The sequence below is a fragment of the Nannospalax galili genome, unplaced genomic scaffold (assembly GCF_000622305.1).
Source record: "Nannospalax galili isolate Female #2095 unplaced genomic scaffold, S.galili_v1.0 scaffold351, whole genome shotgun sequence".
In the NCBI taxonomy this organism is placed as follows: Eukaryota; Metazoa; Chordata; class Mammalia; order Rodentia; family Spalacidae; genus Nannospalax; species Nannospalax galili.
Genome location: NW_008330327.1, coordinates 1,936,825 through 1,962,199, shown reverse-complemented (window position 1 = coordinate 1,962,199; position 25,375 = coordinate 1,936,825). Strand labels below are relative to the sequence as shown.

Below are 25,375 nucleotides of genomic sequence, written 5' to 3'. Positions count from 1 at the left end.
TAGTAACAGTCAGATGCATAGAGATTAGAGATGCGTGTGCCAACATCTCAGTGTTACTAGCAAAAACAATTAGTCTTTCTGCAAGGAGCAATATATTCTAAAATGAAATGGAGATCTTTTTTAAAGGTTAAAAACTCATTCAATTTTATGTCTTACAGGGCTTATACTGAGTTCAGTACTGTATAACTGTATTAACTCAACTGTGAACCTAGATACTTACACCCTCTTGTGAAAGAGATGTACTCCTGCTCTGGAGTGTGTTACTGAATATGTTAAGGCTGTAGTGAAATGCTTCTTCTAATCATGTAGTTATTAAAAATTTTCAAATAATGCTGGGGGTAGTGGTGCATGCCCTTAATCCCAGCACTCAGGAGGCAGAGGCAGGCAAATCTCTGTGAGTTCAAGGCCAGCCTGGTCTACATAGTGAGTTGCAGGACAGCTGGGGCTACAGGGAGACCCTGTCTCAAAAAGACCAAAAAAAAAAAAAAAAAAAAAAACAGCTAAAAAATGATTAAAAAAATAATTCTTCAAAGCAAAATAATTTATTACATTTGCTTGTTTTCTGTGTGTAAGTCTGTGTGTGCATGTGTAGATGTGAATATGCACGTGTGTGCATGCAGAAGCATGCCCTGTCATACATTTAGTGGTCACAGGACAATATTAGAGTCAGTTCTCTCCTTTTACCATGTGGGACCTAGGGATCTAACTCAAGTCACCAAACTTGGTGGCAAGTATCTATATTTGCTCAGCTATCTTCCTGGATTCTTTGAATTTATCTTTTGTGAGTACTGATAAGCTTCTTTCTGTGGCATCATTGCTATTGCCCAGAGACCTCGTTTACTCTTTGTGCAAGAACAACTTTGTTGTAGAGACAGGAAAATTAAAATCTGGGACGTTTTCAGTTATTAGTTTATTAAATACATCTTCTCTCTTTTAATATCTCCCCTGCACTCAAAGATGCAAATGTCAGATCAGTCAGGACCTTCAAATATGCTTCATTTAGTTTTAATTGTTATTTTATTTTGTTCAGATTATATACTTTCATTTTCTATTTTCAAGGTCAACGAATCTTACCTTTATCATATCTGTTTTATACTAATTTCTACTAATAATATTTATACTGTTTTCTACTAAGGAATATTTTATTTTAGATAAATTATTTTTCTAGTTCTATTCTAAATTTTCATGGAATTATCCACTTTAAGTTTTTCTTTCTTTTGTTAGGATGTCTGTTACTTAATTCAATTCCAGAGCACTCACCTTTACTTTATGGGACATGATCATAATAGTTTAAAAATATATTTAAAATCTTTGGCTTCATGTGTGGAGAATCTCGGGGACAATAATCTCCTTTGCTTTGTTCTTCTTATGTCACATAATTATGAATTTTATCCTAGGCATCTTGAGTATGTTATTATGGTACCTTGGTGTGCTGGACGGCTTCAGTTGTCAAATTGACACACCTGAGTAGAGGGAGCCTCAACTTGGGGAATGTCTTCCATTTCACTGGCCTGTGGCCATGTCTGTGGGGCATTTTCTTGACTGTTGAGTGATGTGATCAGGCCCACCCCACTGTTGGTACTGCCACCCCTGGGCAGGTTGTTCTGTGTAAGAGAGCAGGCTGAGCACGGGCCAGGGGAGCAAGCCCATAAGCAGCATTCCTCCATGGCTTGTCCTTCAGTTCCTACCTCCAGGTTCCCGCCCTGAGTTCCTACCTTGGACTCCCTCAGTGATGAGCTATGACTGGAAGATATAAGATAAAATATACTCTTTCCTCCCTAAATTGGTATCAGTCTGAGTGTTTTATCACAGCATTGGAGAAAAACTAGAACACATGGGATATATTATATTTAAAAGAAATTTATTTATTATTTTATTTTATGTGTATGAGAGTATTGCCTACATGTATGTAAGTGTACTCGGGTTGAGCAATGACCATGTAGGTCAGGAGAGAGCATTGGATCCCCTGGAACTGTAATTACAGATGGTTGTTAGCCTCCATGGGGGTTTGGGAACCAAATCTGGATCCTCTGCAAGTTCAGCTGTGCTCTTAACTACTGAGTCATATCTCTAGTCTGGGATCTATTATATTTCTAGTAATAAAATTGACCATTTTCATTGATGTCCTTTCATAGTCTGTCAATAAAGTTATCAGTAGTCTAAAAGAAATATATTTGCTAAATACATTCAAGAAGTTTGACAGATAAAACTTTTCCTGTCTCTTGTTTTAAAAAAATATTTATCTAATAACCACATGATTAGAGAAGCATTTCATTACAGCATTAACATATTCAATAACAGTTCCCAGAGCAAAGATGCATTTCTTTCAAAAGTGGCTGCAAATTTCTAGGTTCACAGTTGAATTAATACAGTTATACAATATTCAACTCAGTATAAACCATATAAGTCATAAAATTAAATGAGGCTTTAATCTTTCAAAAAGATTTCCATTTCATTATAAAATATACTATTTCATACAGAAAAACTCATTTTTAATGCTACTAATGCTTAGATGTTTGTACATGTGTCTCTAATCTATATGTATTTGATTATTACTAGTCACAGTCGGTTACTTTCTGAGATCCTGGGCACCTGAACATAGATATAAAGTCATCAGGTAGATTTCAATGGTAGTGTTTTTCACCTTTACGAATTAACGTGAAGCAAATTTTTATGCTTCTTCCTCAAATACAAATCATTTTTTTATTTGTTGATTTTTTTTTTGTATTTCATATGGAATATCCCAAACAATCTCATTCATCTATATACCAACATTCCAAATGGCACCCTCCCGTAGCCACCCCCTGACCCACTGGAGCCCATTTATTCTGGCATCCCTGTTACTGTCCACTGTGTTGTCAAACCCCCCGCCCCAAGAAGCTCCCCAGTGCTTGTCCATCTGCTGAATCTAGTCAGCCTATCTAGACATCTTTATTTCAGGAAGGCCTCCTCTTCCTCATCTAGCAGCAATCAGTTGCCAAATGCCCCCAGATAAGATTGGGGTCTGCTGTTCATTTTCCCAGTTCTATGCTGGGGTACTGTCTGGGAGTCTCTAGGGCCACCCTGGCCAACAACTCAAAGGAAGGTATCTCCTGTCTGGCATTGTTTCCCATCACATAGGCTTTGGATATACACATGGACTCCTAAAGAATTATATTGATCCCTTTAATCTTTGGTTATACTTTCCTTTTGGGTGTTTAAGACCATACAGTTGGCCCAGATAAAGCAATTTGCTTGTACTCTTAGGGTTGTTTGAGGATCTGTTCCTCAGGGGTAACGTGGGCTTGGGTGGAACCCTGGCTCCTTTCTTTTACCAGTTCCATCTATGTGAAGATAAATCAAAGGTCCTGCTCTACCATGGCTGGCTTCATGTAGAAGCATGGAGGAAATATTTCCTCTGTGATGACCCTTCTCTTTGTAGACTGGACACTGGTTCAAGTCCATCTCGTGGGGTCTCCATGTCCTCCCTGAACAAGACGACAGGTGACTCGCCACAGTTATAGGACAATTTGAGAGATGCTAATAGTCCCCTGGAGCTTAGTCAACCTAGGAGGACAAGGAGCAAAATCTTTCCTTTATGTCCCTCTGACCAAATTAGTGTAGGCCTCAAAGTATGGCTGTTAAAAATCCAAGGTTAGTTCCACCAGTCTGGTACTTTTAATTACCATATGGTATGTAGATAAAGCTTGGGCAAAGACCAAATGTTCTCTGATAAACCTTGCCTAGATGTATGTATAATTTGTCAGTAGGTTGTTCAATTAATATGGTTCCCTCTGGTTTTTTTTTTTTTTAAACTAGCTCAACATTATCTCTCACATTGTCTAACCCTTCCACCATGCTTTCCCCATTTAAAGTCCATTTTTCTCTTTTCCCCCTTAATAATGTGCTTCTCCTATGGTCCCTCCTCTCTTGAGCTCCTTCTTTCCCTTTATCCCCAAGCTTCTTTGTAAAAGCCTCCTCCACCTTCCCCTTAAAATAACCCCATTTTATCCGTATCGCCCTTATTAATGCCTGCTTCTTACTGTTCTTCTCTTTCAAATTCTTTCTTTCCCTTTACCTCCCTGGTTCCTTTTCATTATCCTGGTTCCTGTAGTTATGTCTGGATACATACTCACTTATAAGGATTTGATGGTAGGATCCACATATGAGGGAGAACAAATGTCATTTTTTTTGAGTCTATTTTACTACACTTTGTATAACAGTTTCTAGCTCCATCCATTTACCTGCAAATTTCATGATTTCATCTTTCTTTACCGCTGAGTAAAACTCCATCGTATAAATGAACCACATTTTCAATATCCACTTATCAGTTTATGGACGCTTAGGTTGCTTCCATCTCTTAGCTATTGTGAAAAGAGCAGCAACAAACATGGATGTACAAGTGTCTCTGCAATAGCATGAGTTCTTTGGGTATATGCCAAGGAGTGGTATAACTGGGTCAAATGGTAGGTTCATTTTCAGTTTTTTAAGAGTTCTCCACACTGCTTTCCATAGGAGTTGAAAAAGTTTACAATTCCTCCAGCAGTGGATGAGCGTTCCCCTTTCCCCACATCCTCTCCAACATTTGGTATCATTTGTTCTCTTGAATGGGGTAAGATCAAATCTTAATTTGCATTCCTCTAATTACTAATGATGATGACCATTATGCTTCTGCCAGGTGTGGTGGGGCAAGCCTCTAGTCCCAGCACTTTGGAGGCAGAGGCAGGCAGATCTCTGTGAGTTCAAGGCCATACTAGTCTACATAGTGAGTTCCAGGATAGCTGGGGCTACAGGGAGACCCTGTGTCAAAAAGAGAGAGAGAAAAAAATTGCTTCTTAGGCATTTTTATTTCTTCTTTTGAGAACTCTCTGTTCAGCTCCTTAGCCCATGTTTTTATTTGGTTACTTCCTTTCTTAATTCTTTGTTTTTTGAGTTCGTTATATATTCTGGATGTTATACATCTGTCAGACTGGCTGATAGATGTTTTTATATGTATGTGTATACTTTTAAGTGTACATGTATGATTTAAAATGAAATTTACAGCATTTATAAATATCTTAAAGGTGTCAACGTGACAGAACAATTTGAAACTATACAGCATCAATAGCACCTGTCATTTCTAGTACATTGTTACTACTGAAATTTCTATTTTGATCATTTATTTTGTAGATTCTTTAGAAACATAGCAATCTCTCACTTCTTCCATTTTTAAAATTATAATTATCTAATTATATATGGACAAGTATATATATTACTGGCCTAGAAAAATGTGTTCACACACTCCTAGTCATTTGCTAGGAGAGAGCTGGAAGGCTCATTTATTACTTCATATGCATGAGGTCCCAGGATTAGCAACCAAGGGGATTTTCTGGGCCTCAAACAAAAATACAGATGGGAGTTAAATAGACAATTTTTACATCATCATTTTATGGCGGGCACCTGGGCCCTTTGTCTCTTTTCATGATGGGCCATATTATTTCAGGGAAACTCCTTCCTGAGTTCACTTGGTCATCAAGCTTAAAAAATAGATATCCCAGGTGTGGGTCAAGATATCTGCTGTCTTTGGATCCACAGCTGGGCTAGGCTAATTTAGCTAGGAGTCTATCAAATGGTCATTGCCATCTAAAATACCAGATAAAACTGGCCAAAGTTTAGATATATATCATGTTTAAGCTACACTTTTCTTGGGATAATTGAACCAGGTGCCTCAATAAAACATTTGGTGAACTTTCCATTTTCTTGGTTTCATATGTTTATCAGTAGTTACACGTGGTGAGCAGGAAGCATCATGGAACTTTGAGATCACTGAGTACTAAAGCATCCCAGGGTTACATTTCAAGGAATCTACCTAGTAAGTGAAACAAAATGAAACTACAAAATAGTTTAATCATAAAAGAAAATTAAGAAGAATACAGTTAGCCAGTAAGAATATCCTTATCAGGTGTAGAACTTCTATAACACTTGCTAGGATCTTCATATCCTGTGACAAGTACAATATTAGAATACTAGATTATTCTGATAACATAGAACATCACCAGTATTCTTTAATGAAACAAGAAGTTATGTGGTAAAAATGTAGTAAAAAATATTACAGAGAATTTAATTTCAATTATTGGAATGAAAAATAGCTTTTTTTACTTCCTAATGATTTTAAGGAAAAAAGAAACCTGTTTGCTGCTGAAAAACAGGAACTTGGACTATCAAAAATGTAGTAACTAGAGGATTTAAAGAATTTTAAAGTACATCGAAGTCTATTGAGATGGCTCAGTAGGTATAGCATTTTCCTTCAGACCTCTAGAACTCACATAAAACTAAACACAATGCTCTTCATCTGTGATGCCAGTGTTCCTACAGTCAGGGGAAGGCAGGAATAAGAGAATGTCTGGAAGCTTATGGAGGAGCTAAACTGGCATATGAAATAGCAGATACCAACAGACCCTGTTTCAAACAAAGGAGAAAGCAAGAAACATCAATAATGTTTCTCAGTTAAATTATTGAGATTAAAGTACAGTTAGGAAGAAACTAAACCAAGAGAGAATACATTACCAAAAATATGTGGTATTCGATGAGATTACTTTGTTTTCAAACACTTCATGGTTGAGATTTCTTTTTTAATTATAACGAATTTTTAAATTGTTTTAAAGAGTCATGCATTTTCATGATGACTTCTCCTCTCTCTAGTTGGAATTCTTCTCACATCCCCCTCCTACTTTTATGCTTTATTTTTTGTGTGTAACCTAAATAGTTTAATTAGAGTTTCTTGCCTAATCATGGGAGGGAGATTATTTCCTGGAGCAAGTATAACCTGTCAGTGCATATACCACTGAAGAAAATGACACCCCCCGTTGTCAGAGTTCTCTCTGGGTCTCTTGTGCTATCAGGCAAACCATATAACATATCTTTGTGTGCATTTTTTATCATGGGGGGGAGAGAAGTGGCTTACAAAGAAATGAGCACCCAGCGCCTAGCTCTTCACTGCTCAGCTCCACACCACACAGCCGTGGCTCAGAGCCCGCCATGTCAGATTGCTCCTGCGGCACACTCATAGTCACCACTAGCTTTTTCTCATGCCTCAGGGGCCAGGGGTCTTGCCCCAGGTCTATAAGTGCCAGGCCATTCTCTCCTTGAGTACACCCAGCTGCTGCACATTCCCCACACCTGCTGCCGCATGTTCCTCGTGGCTCAGCCCCTCCTTCCATGGCTAACTCTCCACAGTCAATTCTCCACAGCAGGCCCCACCCCTTGGAGGAACCAGAACCCCTGGGCAACACTCCACCCCTTTACTCTGCTCTTACAATCTTTCCGCCAATCTTCCACTAAGGTCCCTGAGCCTTGGAGGGGGTGACAGATGTAGGGAAATTTCTCTTTTGTCATGGCGAGATAGTGACTTTTTGGGCCTGCCCATTATTTGTCTTTAAGCCATGGCCATTGATCTATCTCAGTGGTGTTTCTTCTACTATAAAGACAAATGGAAGGAAGTAGACACATTTAAACAAACATGAATGTAAATACAAATGCCTAGAAGATATCCCAGTAGGTGTACTATATTTATTAAACAGTATACTTGTGATGGCTTCTCCACTAGGGCCAGTAGCTTTTCTTGACACAAGGCATTGGCCTGGTCTACCGCACCAGATGTGTGTTCCAGACCTAGAAGTGGGCCTTATCCAATTAGAAATTTGTCAGTTGTACGTATTTTGGTTGGGCTATTAATGCACTTGCAGGTATTGCTTGGCATGTCCATAGTGTGAAGCATGTGGTATCCATTGTTGAGTAGAATCATAACAGATCCTTTCTTCCCCAACCATCTGCATAGTGCCTTCTGGCAATATGAACACCAATCCATCCAGTGGCATGGAGTTTTGTGGCTTAGTCTCAGGTCCATTTCTTTTTTTCCTCCCACACTCACAACATGCAGTGTCTTTAGCAACATGTCCTTCCTGACCTTTCTAGTGTACAATCAACATTAATGTCAATAGCCTTGGTGAATTGGAGGACCTCTAGGATTTCTCTGACCAACAGCTCATGGGGGGGGGGACCCACCTCTGGTACTGTAGATTTTCTTAACAGTTGTATAGTTTGGGAGTCACTGTCTTCATCTTACCCAGCCATAAAACTCCCAAGAATCTTACAGTTATAGCTCACCTTGCTTCTTTGGCTATCTTTCAAATGGGTTTTACACCTGTAAAACACTCGAAGGAATGTTAACATTATATATTAAATCAATCATAGACAAGGTCTCACATAGCATGGAAAGGTTTTGTCCATTCGTATTCACTGTTTTCTCCATAGCTTCTTGTTAGGTACCATAGCATGGGTACATCGCATTAATGTGGTTAACTTTTTTTTTTTTTTTTTATCATTTTCAGTTGTCCCTTTGGAGTCATTTCACACATGGGGGATTTTACATGGAGTCTCTTTGTGTTCTTTTATTCTTCATGCACTTACAGGTGCTGGTTCCAGTTGCCTGACCCTGCACTGGGCTAAAGAGGCAGGGGCTTCTCCTGTCCCTGCTGCACTTGTTGGTTCCCTGAGTCAGGCAGGCCCTGGGTCTGGCTCCTGACTGTAGCCATATCTGCCATTTCTCCATTGACCACACCTGGCTGCTGGAGGAGAACTTGGTGGGAAAACCTGCTTCTACCCCTAGTATAGCCTTTATCAGAAGAGAAATGCATCTTATTTAATCCTTGGGGATTCTTCACCACCTCTGGGACAGTTTTTATCCTTTGACTGTCTTTTGTAAACTATTCTTCTGGTTTTAAACCCTTCCAGAAATGCCTTAGTACTGAATTTGGTTTTTTATCAAATTTTTCTCTGGGAATTTGGGCTGTCATAAGTCTTGCCACATTTGTCTTCAAGTAAACCTAGTGGACCATTTCTTTAGTCTCGTCTTTTTTTTAAGTCTCTTATAGGATGTTCTGTTATTTTACAGACATGTTTTACATGCTAGTCGGACTCATGTAGATTTGCTAAAGCCTGTCTCACTTTACAAAGATCCTGTCCTATTAAAGGGATAGTAAAACCATTAAAGCCCATACCATTCTTGAGATTCCAGTTGAATTAAGCTTTCCTTCATATCTCTGTTGAACACAGTCTTATCTGGCCTAGTGAACTGGACATTATATATTGCTTTTCTCATACCTACTTCTCTCAGTAATGTCTACCCCTCCTTTGTAGTCCTCCAGCCCTTGCTAATCATGTTAGTCTCCCTTAGTGATGACCAGGTATCTTTAATGACTTCAACCAGCCATCCCTTTAAGGACTGTTTCCCCCTTGCATTGGCCTAGGTTGAACTGCCTATATCACAAGGCTGGATGAGTGATAACTCAGCTGTGAAGCTTCTGAAGGACTTGGACTGACATCATTTGCTCCCATGTCCCATACTCTCACAAGCCATATGACTAGGGGCTCTCTGATTGCTTGCTTGTAAGTTCTTCCTAGTTTTGACAGTTCTAGTATGGAGTATTTCCTAGCTACAGCACTGTTAGCTTTTTTTCCCCCTTTTGTATCAATGGGTGAATCTGAGGGGCAGCTTTAGCTACTTTTATTTTCAGGTCATTTTCCTTTTTACTATTATCTTTCTCTTCCTCTGAGTCCTTGGACCTTACACAAGTTAAAGTGTCAAGCTCTGCAACTGGATCTGCCAGCGTCCCCTGCCAGGGGAACATATTTTATTATGCAAAGTGGCCATGCCACTTCTCTAGGCACTCTGTTTGGGGGTAAAAGTTTTTCTAGTCTCTGAATAGCCTTTAACAAATCTTCACATATCTGCAACTTAACACCACATTTACAAGATAGCTGTGGCCCAAGCTTCTGCAGGGCTGGCCTCCTTTTAGCTACAGATTTTATAATCCATTGTATAACCCATGTGACTATCGCTAACCCCATTAAGCATATGGGGGTTGATTGCCTTCCCCGCTGGGTTCTTGGCAGCTGCTCTTGGATTTGGGAACCACAGCCCAGCTGACCTGCCACAGAGGCAGTGGGAACAGCACTGCTTTCCCAGACCCACATCCCCAAGGCTGTGGTTCATTTATCCCAGCTGGACTATGCCAATTTTGTCACCAGAGTTCTCTCTGTGTCTCTTGCACTATCAGTCAAACCATATAACATATCTTTATGTGCATTTATTATTGTGAGTGGGGGAGGGGAGTGACTTACACAAAAACGATCTCCATGCAGCTTTGTGCCTGGCCTCAGAGTCTGCCATATCAGATCATTTCTGCGGCATGCCCATATATGGGGCGCGCGGTCCCGCGGGGATCGGTCCCCTGCGCGCGCCCTGGAAGGCAGCGAGTTCCGCGGGGATTCTCAGTCACGCGTCGCTGTCCGCCACTTGAGGTTCTCAGTCACGCGTCGCTGTCCGCCGCTTGAGGTGCTGAAGGTCTCGCAGCACCGCAGCCCCGCATCTCTGTTGCGGCAGCAGGGCTCTGCTTCTCCGCTGCTTCCCTGCATCTTCCGTGGCTCTCTGCTGCTGGAGCTTTGTCCAGCCGGGTCCTGCCCTTATTTCACCCGTGCATTTTCCTCAATATGAGAGTTCCACCGGCCGCTGGACCACGCGGGAAAGTACGGGGCGGCTGAACCTGGGTGTCCGTGAGTCGAGGAAAGACAGCTCTTCCCGGGAAGGCTGGATCGTAGGCAGTGAGACAAGACTCAGCTCAGTCAGACTCAGTGTTTATTCAATGGCTCTGCGTGGCTCCAAGCCTCAGTGTCCCAGAGTGATCCAGCTCCTTCAATTATTGAGGGGAATCAGGGAACTTTATACCGTAGGGGTAGTGGTAAAAGCTTCAGCTGATAGGTACTTTGGGGATGCCTCATTTGCGTGTGGAAATGGGCTCCCGCCAGGCTGCCAAACTGCTTGAAAATCACACAGGAAAGCCTAATGGTTACAGAGCCGGAGGCTACATTCCTGTGGCTGCTACTTCACAAAGGAGTCAGGAAAAATGCCGGGAAGATGCCCTGCTGTGAAAGGAGTCTCTGCATATGGCTCCGAGCTTGTGAGCTATCCGGACATGAAGAAACTTCTACTTTACACAACAAAGGTCCCCAACGCCCATAGTCACCCCTAGCTTTTGCCCATGCCTCAGGGGCCAGCGGTCTTGCCCTAGGCCATAAGTGTCAGGCCACTCTTCCTTGAGTAGCCTGGCTGCTATGCGTTCCCCATGCCTGCCACTGTGCATTCCTGGTGGCTCACAGCTTCTATCCCAAGATGGCACCACAAGCCCCTCCTTCTGTGGTTAACTCTCCACAGCCAATTCTCTGCAGCAGGCCCCGCCTCTTGGAGGAACCAGAACTCCTGGGGAACACCCCCTCTCCCAACAATTTTAAATGCCAAGAGGGCCCTCTTCTAGCCATTATGAAATGTTGATAGACCTGATCTTGTGCAGGTCTCGTACAGATAACCACACTGATATTTCTATAGTATCAATAATAGTACATGTATTAGGATATCCAATTTTCTTTTACTTTGGAGTCTATAAATAGTTTAATGTTTCCCTATAAATTTGATTCATCTACTTTTTTTAAGGGGGAAAGGATTTATTTTACCTCATAGTTCAATGGTCCTCATAGTCCATCATGGTGAAGAAATCATGACAGCAGGATCTTGAGACAGCTGGTTGCCCTGCAGCCAAAATTTGGAAGCAGACTAATGCATATTGGTGTTCAGCCAGCTTTCTCCTTTTGGGGTATAAAGTTTTAGTTGAATTTTTGTGTATTTCATACAGAACATCTTAATCATCTTTATACCCCTTCCTCATTGGCATCCTCCCACAGCCAACCCCCAGTGGAATGCATGCATTCTGTCATTTTTTTAAGGCCTATTGAGTCAATTTAGTGACACTAGACATCCCTCAGTACAAGTTCATCCTCTGAGACCTAGTCAGTCCATCTAGAGTCCCTCAGTTTAAGATAAGCTCTTCCTCACCCAGTGATAATCAGCTGCCAAAAGTTCTTCAGTTAAGATTAGGGTCTGCTGACCATTTCCACAGTTCTGTGCTGGGTTTTTGCCTGCTTGAGTTTGCACGAATCTTGTGCATACTGACACCATGGCTGTAGGTTCATATGAGCAAAATCCCGGGAGCCTGTAGGACTCTATTTCCATATAGTCATGCACCTCCTCCCTGGCTCTGACAATCTTTCCAAACCCTCTTCCACAATGGCCCCTGAGCCCTAAATGGATGGAGTTTAATATAGGAGCCCTGTCCAAGGACTCACTCTTTGCAGACTCTTATTCTCTATGCATTGGCCATTTGTGTCCTTTTGTGTCCATTGCCCTTTTCTGCATGAGGAAGCTTCATTGATGAGAGTTGAGAGGTGCATTAATATTCTCTCTACCCCTTGTTACACTATGTTCTGTGAGTGCTAGGTGTGGAGGTTGCATTGTAGATGTGTTACTTAGGCATGGGCAATTCCAGAAAATCTCTGTGTATGACCAGTTGTGAAATTCTGTAACAATATCTGTCTGTTGCAAAAGGGGCTTCTTTGAGTGATGGCTGGGATACTTGTCTGTAAATATAAGAATCCATATTTTGCACATAGTAAGAAGTTATATTTGTTTTTCTTTAAGATCTATGACCTCTCCAGCCATGTATATTTGGCTATGTTTACAGTATGGCACAAAAGTTTCCTCTCATTGAGTGGGCTTTAAGTCCAATTAGGTAATTGTTGATTACTCCCAAGATAAAAGTGTCACTATTACACCAGTATAGTTTGTTGTGCTAGTCATTGTTGTGGTTATCAGGCCTTAAAATTGGAGTTGGACTATCAATCAATGTTCTCCCTTAGCAGCTTGCATAGTACTTTCTAAAACTATGAGAGGTAGCCTTCAGGGGAGGTAGCTTCCAGGTGAGTTCCAGCTCCATTGCTCCAAATCCTGTTTCTGAAGTATGTCCTTCAACAACTGGGTCTTACCTTCAAGTTCTGGGTAGCAATCAAAGGCTATGGTAATAGCCTGTGTAATTTTGGGATTCTCTTGGACTACCCTGACCAACAACTCAAAGGGAAGTTTCTCCTGTAATTTTTCAGTTGTATTTATTGGGTCTTTTCTGAGACAGGGTCTCCCTGTAGCCCAAGCTGACCTGGAACTCTCTATGTAGACCATGCTGGCCTTGAACTTACAGAGATCTGCCTGCCTCTGCCTCCTGAATGCTGGGACTAAAGGCATGCACCACCACACCCGGCTCAGTTGTATTTTTTAAAGTAAGGATGGCAATCCCTTTACTTATTTGTTTCAAATACCTCCAATTTTATTTGCTTTTGTAGCTTACTAATGATACTTTTGTTTTTAAAAATATTTTATTTGTTCTTCAAGAATTTCATATATATATGCAGTACATTCTGATCATCCTCACCCTTGACTCTGCTTTGCTATTCTTTCCAGATCATCTTCCACAGCATATATCCAAAGCATCACGTCCTTAAATTTTTTTTTTTAATAATGCATTGAGTTTAATCCCGCTGTCCATATATATGTATGGGTGTGTGGCCATCTACTGGAGTCATGGCAATCTATCTAAGGCTGTACCCTAGCAGGAAACTGATGCTACCTTCTCACAAAGTCAGCAACTGCCAATAGATAGTTGGCTATGGGTGTAGCTCTTCCCCATCTCTTTTTGAATGTTGTCTGGCTTGATCTTGTGCAGGTCTTCTGTAGGCAGCCATAGTTTCTGTGAGTTTAAGATTATAACCATCACGTCATGTCCAGAAGACACTGCTTTGTAGAAGTCCTCTCCAAGCTCTGGGTCTTAACAATCCTTCCAGTGCTTCTTCTGAGATGTTACCTTATCCTGATAGTGAGGACTTGTAGTATGCGTGCTTCAGAATTATCAAGTCATTCATTGTTTTTCTCTAATTTATATTTATGTGCATTTGGTGTTATTGATCTAAAAACTAATGCTTACTTTTTTGTTTTGTTTTGATAGGCCACATTATTTGAAAATGTAGGTCTTATAAAATATAGAGATTTTTTTTCCTTATTGGTAAACACATTACTTACAAAAGCAGTTTCAGATGAAAACATTACAGTGATTGACACAGACATTAGTGACATTCCTGTTCGTCTGTACTTGCCCAAGAAAAAGTCTGAAAGAAGGAGGCCAGCTGTGATTTATATTCATGGAGGTGCCTTTGTGGTTGGAAGTACGAGTAAGTGTATTTTTAAATATGTGTTTTAATTTGATTGTATTTCTTAACTTCTTAAAATGTTTTATATATTTATTTTATTTTATGAAAAAAAAATATATCCATGTTGTGAAATGTCTTTGGAGGTCAGAAAAGGATGTTAGATCACTTGGAACTGGAGTTACAGATGGTTGTTAGCTGCCATGTGGGTGCTAAGAATTGAACCTGAGTCTTCTGGAAGAGCAGTCAGTGCTTTTAACCACTGATCTATCTCTCCAGCCCCTAATTTGACTGTATTTGACTACAGTAAATCGACTGAACTCTGCATTCTCATGATCTTGCTCTATGTTTTCATGCAGTGATTTCATTTTTTTCCTTGTTCATTTAATAGTAATGATGATTTTTATTCTGACAGAATACAAAGAGACCAGTAGGCCATAACAAGCTTCTCCCATTTTGACCAATAATATACTTGGGGGAAGGCTTGAATTTGTGGTAATTTAGTGTATATAAGATTAGGAAGGTCTTATTACTCTGATTTAATGTTCCTTTTATGTAGGCAGTAGGATTTCCATAATCAAATCACAATCTATATTTCTATCTCTTTATAGATGTAGGTAGTTTTCCATTGTTTAATAGTCACCAACCATTTTACATTTATTTCTTCCATTTCAGAATTGATGCCCTATGATTTCTTGAACAGATGGACAGCAAACAAGCTTGATGCTGTGGTTTTGGGAATAGAGTAAGAGAATGACAATCTTCGTTATTGTGGTCCTTCCCTCACAGCACAGGATTGATTTACAAAACAAGTCATACAACTCTTCAAAGGGCATAATCTTTGCTAGGATTTTTTTGGTTCATGTTAATTATTTCTTAGCATTATAATATCAGTGTATCTGCAAGGGGTTCCCATTTTGGTTTAATCTCTGCCATGTGGACAACTGTGAGAGGCACAGAGAGGTAAGCTTCTTTGCAAACAGCTATAATTCTTCTAGGAATATAAAACTTAGATTCCTGAAGGGCTTAGTGTAATTCCCAGGTAACATACCCAGAAAACATAACCATTATACACTTGGGATGCTGGGTTTTATGTGAACTAATAATAGAAAACAGTGTAGACTAGAGTTATTTGGGGGACAAGTAACATGAGGTGAAAAATTTTTGGAACATTTGAACATTTTAAGAATTCTCCAAATGACAGCTCTTAAAATATAACTTTTACCAAATTTCCAACAAAATGCCAGAAAGATGATTAAACATCTTTCATTTTTTAAAATGTAATATTTAGTTTATTTTTACTTTTGTTAATTTCATACATGAGTATGGTCTTTACATTATTTTCATTCCTCCTAATATTCCATTAACTCTTCCTGTGTCCACTCACTTCTCAATTTATTGTCCCCTTCTTTAATTATTATTACATATACATAGATACATTTACTATATATTCATATATATGCCTATATAAATTACTGAACCCATTAAGTGTATTAAGTCCGGGAGTGTACATGTGATGATGGCTGTCTATTTGGATTAGATAATCTCTCAGGGAGAAATGATTCTCCCTCTCTCAGCATCAATTGATTGCCTGTAGTTCTTCATCTTGCAGTGGGACCCCATAACATTCTCCCTGGCCACCTTTGCATGTTAACTGGTTTTTTCATTAGGCAGACTTTGTTAGACTAGCATACTGTAGAGATCTCAGTGGAGGATCTTCCCTATCATATCTAGAATACATTAACTAGCATCCCGTGTCTTGACCCTCTTCCATGATGTGCCCTGAGCCTTGGGTGTTTAGGTTGCATAGTAGATGTGTCTCTTAGTGTTGTGCATCTCATAGTCAAATTATCAGCAATGGACCAGCTGTAGAACTATGTAATAGTCTCTGTGTTGCAAAAAGAAACTTCCTTGATGAGTGGTAAGAAGTATACTTGTTTGTAAATATAAGGGTGCATATTTAGAATACAGTAAGAAATTACATTGGTCTAGGGAAGTGACAAATGTAAGTGCTTCTCTAGGATCTATGACCTCTCCAACCATGTGTCCTTGGCTATGTTCACAGTGCCACACATGATTTCCCTTCTATTGAGTGGGCCTTAAGTCCAACAGACAACTGTTGATTACCTCTAAGATAAAAGTACTACTACTGCATCAGTAAAGATAGTTTGCTAAGTTGATCATTGTTATGGTTCACAGATTTTACAGCTGGGCAACATCCTTGATTGATTTTTCCCCTTGATAATATCTGTGTCCTATTATCTACCCTTTCTTAAATTCATTCTTCCCCTTTCCTCCTCCCTTTCCAGTTGAATATCACAATTTTTCCCATTTCCCCCTTGGTAATATCTGTCTCCCACTATGCTCATCTTTCATGCTCTTGCATTCCCTTAGATCCGTAGTTCCTTTCTTTTTTCCTGGCTCCTGCTGTTATATCCAGATATATAAGAATTTGATGCTAAGATCCATAAATGAGGGAGAACATATATTGCTCATTTTTCTGAGTCTGTGTTACTTCATTTAGCATAACATTTTCTAGGTCTTTCCTTACCACTGAGTAGCTCTCCATTGTGTAATTGTACCACATTTTCATTATCCATTTTTCAGTTGAGGGATATTTAGGTTGTTTCCCTTTCTTAGCTACTGTGAAAAGAGCAGCAACAAACATGGATGAACAAGTATATCTACAGTATAATGAGTCTTTTGGGCCTATGCCAAGTAGTGATATAACCAGATCACATGGTAAATTCATTTTTTGTTTTTTAATAGTTCCCCACACTGCTTTCCATAGTGGCTTCACACATATGAAATCCCATCAGCAATGACTGAGCAATCCCCTTTCTCCACATTCTCACCAGCATTTGGTGTCTTTTCTTCTCTTGATTTGAGCCAGTCTGACTAGGGTAAGATGCAATCTTAAAGTGGTTTTGATTTGCATTTCTCTAATTATTACAAACGTTGAGTACTTTTAAAGGTGTTAGTCATTTTATTTCTTCATTTGAGAACTCTCTGTTCATGTCTGTAGCCCATCTTTTTTCAGGGTTGCTTATTTTCTTGTTTCTTTGTTTTCTGAGTTCTTTGTATATTACAGATTTTAATCTTTTGTCAGATGTGTAGCAGGTGAAGACTTTTTCCTGCCTCAGTGTGTTTCCTCTTCACTTTCTTGGTTGTTTCTTTTTCTGTACAGAAGCATTTTAGTTTAATGAGGTTCCAGTGGTTGATTGTTGACCTTAGTGCCTGAGCATCTGATTTAGAAGGTCCTTTCTCACAACTGTATCTTACAAGGTACTGCCTATGATTTCTACTAACAGTTTCAGAGTTTCAGATTTCACACTGAGGTCTTTGATCTATTTGGAGTTGACTTTTGTGCAGGGTCAAAGATAAGGGTCTAATTTCATACTTCTACAGGTGGAGAAGAAAATTTAAATAGTAGTACAAAGTTTCTGTACTAAAAATGCCAATGTCCAGATGAATTCACAGGGGAATTTTACCAGACCTTTACCAATATTGCTTAAATTATTTAAAAAAATAGACACAGAGAGGAAATTCCCTGCCTCCTTCTATGAAATTAGTATTTCTCCAATACCAAAACCAAGTAAAGGTGCAATAAATAAGAAATCTATGAGCCCATAGCCCTAATGAGCCTAGATGTAAAAATTCTCAACAAAATACTTGCAAGTTGCACACACACACATATCAAAAAGATCATCCATCATGATCAAGTTTGCTTTAGTCTGGAAATGCAGGGATGGTTCAATGTACATGTCAATAAATCATATAAATTGACTTAAAAAGAATCACATGATCATCTCAATAGACCCAGAAAAGGTCTTTGAGAAAATTCAACACACATTCATGATAAAAGTCCTAAGGGAATTAGATTGGAGGGATCATGCCTCAATGTAATTAAAGCTATGTACCACAAACCACAGCCAACATCATTCTAAATGGAGAAAAACTTGAAGTATTCCCATTAAAATCAAGAACCAGACAAGGCTGTCCACTAATCCCACTCCTTTTTGATACAGTGCTGGCGAGGATGTGGGTAAATGGGAGCCTTCATTCACTGCTGATGGGATTAGAAACCCATGAAATCACCATGGAAAAGAAAGTGAAGAACTCTTAATAGTCTAAGAATAAGTCTACCATATGATTTAGTTGTGGCACTGTTTGGCATACTCCCAAAGGACTCAGTAGACTATTACAGTTACACTTGCTCAGCCATGTTTGTAGCTGCTCTTTTCACAGTAGCTAGGAAACGGAAACAACCTAGGTGTCCCCTAACTGATGAAGGGATAATAAAAAGGTTGTTCATTTATAGAATGAAGTTCTACTCATCAGTGAAGAAAAGTGAAATCATGAAACCTTCAGATAAATGGATGAAACTAGAAACTGTTATACTAAGTGAAGTAACAGAGACTCAGAAAAATCAGTAACATACGTTCTCTCTTATTTGTAGATCCTAGCTCCAAATTCTTATATGTGAGTATAGATCCTGATGCAACCCAGTAGCCAGGAAAATGAATAGGGACCATAGAAGTAAAAGGGAAGAAGGAGCTCGAGAGAGGGGATAGGAGGGAACAGGTATTATCATGGTGAAAGTGGGGCAATGGGGAATACTTTCACTGGGAGGGAATGGGGAGTGCTATACAGGGGGGGGGAGAGAAGGAATTAACAATGCTTAGGTGGTGTGGAAAAACGAGAGGAACATATTAGTTAAAAAGCTTGCATATATATATATATGCATATATATATATGTATATTCATGTGTATAGCTCAAGGCTGAATAACAAAAAACACAGTGCTAGGCAGGAGACTCCTCCCTTTGAGTTGTTACTCCAAGAGTAGTCCAAGAGACTCCCAAAATAGCACAGGCTATTACCACAGGCTTTGATTACTTCCCAGAACTTAAACGTAAGACCCTGTTGCTGAAGACAGGAATCTGTCAGACACAGGACTTGGAACAATAAAGCTGGATTTGATGTGGAAGTCTTTGTGCTGAAGCCTAGCTCCCATGGTATCAGAAGATACTGTTCAAAGTGTCAAGGGAGAAAATGAATCAATGAGCCCATCCAGCTGTAAATTCTATGAACCACAACAATGATCAGCACAGCAAGTAATCTGTACTGGGGCAGTAGTGACATTTTTATCTTAGGATAATCAACAACTATTGGACTTAAGATCTGATCAATCGGAGGAAATTCATATATAGTCCTATAAACATAGCCAAATACACATGGCTATCCTAGAGAAAACACTACTTTTGTCACATACCTAGATGAATGTAATTTAATTTCTTACTGTATTCTAAAATGTATCCTTATATTTATAGATGAGTGTACATCTCACTCATTAAAGAAGCTTCTTTTGCAACAGGTGGAGATTATTATTAAGTTCCACAATTGGTCAAATGCACAGAATAAGTGTCTGTGAGATGTTCAGTCCTAAGTGACATATATAACCTCTACATCAGGTAACACAGCAGAATAGGGCATAGAATATTAATACATCTCTCACCTCTTTCTAGCAAAGTTTCCTTGTTGAACAGGTGGTGCTTAACCCAAAAAGACATGACTGGCCAAAATGTAGAGGAAAAGAGACTGCAGTGTTCTTGTCCCTGGATAGGGCACCTATATTGAATCTCTACCACCCAAGGCTCAGGGACTATTGCAGAAGAGGGTGTGAGAGTTAGAGGTAGGCGAGGAGAGAGTTTTCCAGACAGCTGGGAAGTGACTCGTATGAACCCACAGCAATGGTAACACCAGGCACAGAACCACGAAACCTCAAGCCAGACAAAATTCCAGCACAGAAGTTGGAAAAACCCCCATCCTTAGTTGAGGAACTACTGGTAACTGATATCTGCTAGGAGAGGGAGAGTCAGTTTTCTTTAAGGGTGTGACCTTAGATAGGTTTGCCAGGCTCTAGGGCATGGACACATAGTGAAGGACATATGGGGACACAAAGTTCACTCAGTAGGACTTAATATATATTACAGAGTACATGAAATCCAGCAGGGTATGGGACAATAATGTGCAGACAGATGAGGAAGTCTAAATATGATCAAAATATATTATGTGGAAATTGTAAAAACTCAGTTAAAAATCAGTGTCGAAAGAAAAATGCTTCAGCAATTGCTCCTCAGTTGAGTCACTACGGGGTCACCTTTATCTCTCACAGTCTTTACCCAGATTTCATTTATTGTGCTGTACTTTCACACTCTCCCAAGTTCTCACAAAGCACATAAACAAATATTTTAAAATATACTTCTATTTATTATACCCACTATTCTGTAACTTTTTACACACAAAACACTCGAAAATCCAGATCACTTTTTCTAAGTGACATCAAATTCCACTGTGAAGCCTATCACAATTAATTTAGTCATTTCCGCCTTGGTACAGTTGTAACATGCAACTATTTACTAGAATGACCTAACAGTAATGTACAGAATGAACATATATATATATATATGTCCATTTTTAAAACTATAAATTATACAGTTATTTCAGAGTTTTTTATTCTTTACTCTGAAATTTATACATATTTTGACATTATTTGGTTAAGATTATGCTATTTTTAAACATTTAAACATATACACAACACACAGACACCCACCACTGAGTAAAGGATGCAATAGTATTTTGTCTTATGAATCAAGTTACATTGTTTTATTCCTATTTCAAAATGCTTATTTTAATTCAATTTTCATGTCTATTTTATTAAATTCTGTGATTTTGTAGAATATTGATGTAAGTGCATTTCTACTTGAAGATACCCACCAATAGTCTCCTCTCAAATTCTTTGATTTAAATTTTTTTTATCTATTCCTATCAATGTTCATGAATTGCTTTTGATGCACCAACCAAAACGAGCACCTGATGAGTCTTACAAACTCTCTGAGGGTGAACATGCATCCTGTCTCATTTCCCAGAGAACCGATACCTGAAACCCTTTAAGCCAGAATCTACTTCTTATTTTTAACAAATGTTATTACTAAGCCCAGGCTAAATGGATGAAATTAAAGACTGAAAATAGTACCAAATTTTATTAATAAATCTGTTATGACACTAAGAGATTCCTAGATACATCAGTATCTAAGATGTATTTAAGATCAGTATTTAATAACATGCGGTTTGTGCTTTTCTGCTGTTTTGTTTGATTTTCCCACAAAGCTACAGACTTGCTCCTCAGCATCAATTCCCTGCTGCCATCGATGACTGTGTTTCGGTGGTCAAGATCTTTCTCCAGGATAAAATTCTTGCAAAATATGGAGTGGATCCCACTCGCATCTGTATTTCAGGAGACAGCTCTGGGGGTACATTGGTGGCAATACTGACTCAAATGGTATGTTATCTATCTTATACATATTTGAAATCTACACACTTTAGTTCTAACACTCAATGTTTCAGTGTCAATTTTTGTATTACTTTTGTATTGTCTGAGAAATGTAAAATAAACACATTTGTCTTCCTTTTGCATGGTATTCGCTTTAGATGTGGCTTTTATTAGGTAATTCTAGAGAAAGCTTTTATTTTCCTACTTTTTAAAATAGTAGGTATCAAGTCTGGAGAGATGACTCAGCAATTAAGAGCACTGGGGGCTCAATTCTCAGCACCCACAAGGCAGCTAACAACTGTCTATAACTCCAGTTCCAGGGAATCCAAAGCCCTCTTCGGACTTTCCTGGGCATTGACCAACACAGGTGCACTTACATACACGCAAGGCAATATACTCATACACATTAAATAAATAAATAAAAATAAATAAATTAATTAAAAATAAGCATTATGGTTGGCTTTGGTTGTCAACTTGACAGAGCTGGGAAGAGGGAGCCTCAATTGGGGAATTTTCTCTATGGAATTGGCCTGTGGGAATGTCTGTGAGGCATTTTCTTGATTGTTGAGTGATGTGGAGTCCATGGTGGGCAGTGCCACCCTGGGCAGGTGGTCCTGAGTTGTATAAGAAGGCAGGCTGAGCACCAGTCAGAGGAGCAAGCCTGTAAGAAGCTTCCTCTGTGGTCTCTGCCTTAGCTTCTACCTCCAGGTTCTTACCTTGAGCTCTTGCCCTAGTTTCCCTTAAAGATGGACTGTAAACTCTACGGTGAATATCCTCCCCACTGCCCAAATTGCTCTTTGGTTCTGGTGTTTATCACAGCAACAGAAAACTTACCAGAACACTAGGCATTGAATCTAGGACTCTGTGATTGCTAGGAAAATGTTTACTGAGCTATGCAAGCATCTCATTTAAAACTTCTTTTGAGACATGCTCTTGATAAGAACAGGCTGACCTTGATCTTGCTCTATAGTCTATTTAGGCCATAAACTTGAGATCCTCCAACCTTACCATACCATGTACCTGGAATTCCAGGTTTCCAACATGGAGCCCTGCTTATCCCACTAATATTAAGAAAAATATACAACAATGTCTGTGAACTACTATTCAATATGATAGATTTTATAGTTGTTGTTCATTTTCCATACATAAATTCTAAAATCCGTCAAGATTTTTGAATCACTATAACTGATGCACATTACTTATTTTCTTCTCTTTGTGATTAAACACATGACAAGAAGCTATTTAATGGAGACAGAGGTTATAAGACCTTATGGTTTGAGAAGGCAAAAGGAGGAACGGAAGTGGGATAAGCTTATCACTGTGGGAGCAGGAGTGTGAGACTGTTTCTCACGTCTTTCCAGACCAAGAAGCAGAGAGAGACAGTTGCTTATACTCTGCCTCATATCTCCTTTCTATTCAGTGAAGTTCTAAACCCCTGGGAGGTGTCATCAATATTCAGGATGGATCTTTGCTCCTTAGTTAATACTTTCTGAAAAGTGTATATACACACACACACACACACATACACACAAATAGAGAGAGAGAGAGAGAGAGAGAGAGAGAGAGAGAGGAGAGAGAGAGAGAGGAGAAGAGAGAGGTTTGCTTTAATCTCTCAGGTGATTCTAAATCAAGTCACATTGACAAAGACTATTAGCTATCACAATAGGTAACTTGATAGAGTGTCATAATAACATTAAGCTACATGACCTGGTTGTGTAGAGGAATCAATACTCTGATGAGAGAGAAAAGCATCTTCATATTAAAACTCAAAGCTAAATAGGACATTTATATCACAACCTCTGTAAAAGTCTAAGAAAGCATCTCGAAAATGGGCCCAGAATGATTGTAAGACATAGAGGTGGTAGATGACAAGAAAAGAGTGTTTTCTGAACTCATCTGGGCAGCTGCACACAGAAATCTAAGTGTTTGTGACAGCATACAGAAGACCTGTGCAAGCCCAAGCCAGATAAAATCCCAGCATGGAGGATGGGGAGTGGGGTACGGAGCCCAGTCCAAGCTATTCAACTACTGGAAATGAGAGCTTCTGGGAGAGGGAGAGTCAGTTTTCTTTAAGGTTGTGACCACATTCCAGGGGATGGACCCACATTTAAGAACTTTAGGGAACACAAACTGGACACCATAGGGCTTAAAAATATAGATGTCACAGTGTGGGCAGTAGGAAGGTGGGGAATTTGAGAGGATGTGGAGAAGGGTCCTGAATATGTTAAAAATATATTATAAAAATTCTCAAAATCAATAAAATGGTTCTTTTAAAGAAGTTTTAGTTTTAAAAATCTGAAAAAATCACTTAATGTACATTAATTTAACCTATTATAAATTATACCATTCCTTGGCATATACCCAAAGGACCCATCCTATTGTAGAGACACTTGTACCACCATGTTTGTTGCTGCTCTTTACATAATAGCTGAGATGGAAGCAACCTAAGTGTCCCTCAACTGACGAGTGGATAATGAAAATGTGGTATATTTACACAATGGAGTTCTGTTTAGCAGCAAAGAAAGATGAAATACTGAAATTTGCAGGTAAATGGATGGAACTAGAAACTGTTATACTAATTGAAGTAACACAGACTCAGAAAAACAAATGACATATGTTCTCCCTCATATGTGGATCCTAGCACCAAATCCTTTTAAATTCCATGTCCTTTAATAAGATGATGCTGTACAGCAGTCTCTTCTGTATGAAATAACTACCATCATCACAACTTCAGCTGTGCCTGGTCACTAAACATTGTCACAATTGGGCTTGTTGACGGATATGCTCATTCATTAAAGGAGGGCCAAGCAGGGACATTGGACCATCACCAGATTTTCCAACCATTCTTCTCAGCCAACTGTATGTAATTTGTCCCTAATCACACATCGTCTCTTGGATTTGGGAAAGGCTAAAGTATATAATCTGGGGAAAGCTTGGAAGAGAAGGCATGACCAATGTTGAGTAAAAGTTTTCCAGTGTGCACATCCTCAGGTCATACATACACCTCAGCAACCCCTCAGTTATCTCAGTAAGTAACCTAAGTAAATTCATTGGTTCACCAGTAAAACTTTAATCAAACATTGGCTTGACACTAGAACCTAAAGAGGGAATAAGCATTGCTTAGCATCCCCAGGAAAATAATTCTCACAACAGATAGAAAATATTTTTATTAATGCTGTTATGTCTCATAATTATTTAAAAAAAGAAAATGAGAATGTAAAAGATGTTAAAAGGATATAGGAATGGAGATATTTTCCAAAATAGAAAGAATGAGAAAGCCTAAGCAAGTGATGAAGGTCTGTGTAGGTTTGTTTTGATATATAAAGGATGAGACAAAAATAATATACACATAATCTTAAAATTTCTAAGGGGAAAATATATATCTAGTCAAGGCTTATTTGAGAATATTTGGGCTTTTGCCAAAGCTTTATATACATAGCACATGATAATTAAAAATACTAGACTTGTGGAAATAACCTTATTGGATGTTCAACAGCCATACTTTGAGGCCTATACTAATCTGGTCAGAGGGACTTAAAGGACAGTTTTTGCCTCTTTCCCTCCAAGGTGGACTAAATTCCTGGGGACTATGGAACATCTCTCAAAATGTCCTATAGCTGTGATGAGTCACCTTGCTTTTGTGTTCAGGGAGGCCATGGAGACCCCACGAGGTGGACTTGAACCAGTCCACCCATCCTGACAAAGAGGAGGGTCAACTCAGAGGAAACATTTCCTCCATGCTTCCAAGTGGAGCCAGACATTGTTGAGCAGCACCTTTGACTTATCTTCACATAGATGGAACTGGTAAAAGAAAGGAACCAGGAGCTCCTCCCAAGCCCATGTGACCCCTGAGGAACAGATCCTCAAATGACCTTAAGAGTAAGGTATCTCTCAATTCCTGAATATTCCATTCTTGTGATTTCTTAAATTTTTCATAATC

General features: G+C 39.2%; 1 protein-coding gene across 1 annotated transcript in view; it reads left to right on the top strand.

Annotated features, from left to right (window-relative positions):
• The window catches only part of LOC103743506 (arylacetamide deacetylase-like 2), a 48,321-nt gene that overhangs the window by 15,032 nt on the left and 7,914 nt on the right, over positions 1–25,375 (top strand). Inside the window, exons 2-4 of the mRNA XM_008844837.2 lie at positions 13,902–14,124; positions 14,776–14,845; positions 21,273–21,444. Of these exons, the coding sequence (XP_008843059.1) occupies positions 13,902–14,124; positions 14,776–14,845; positions 21,273–21,444 (465 nt within the window). The remainder of the gene's footprint in view (positions 1–13,901; positions 14,125–14,775; positions 14,846–21,272; positions 21,445–25,375) is intronic.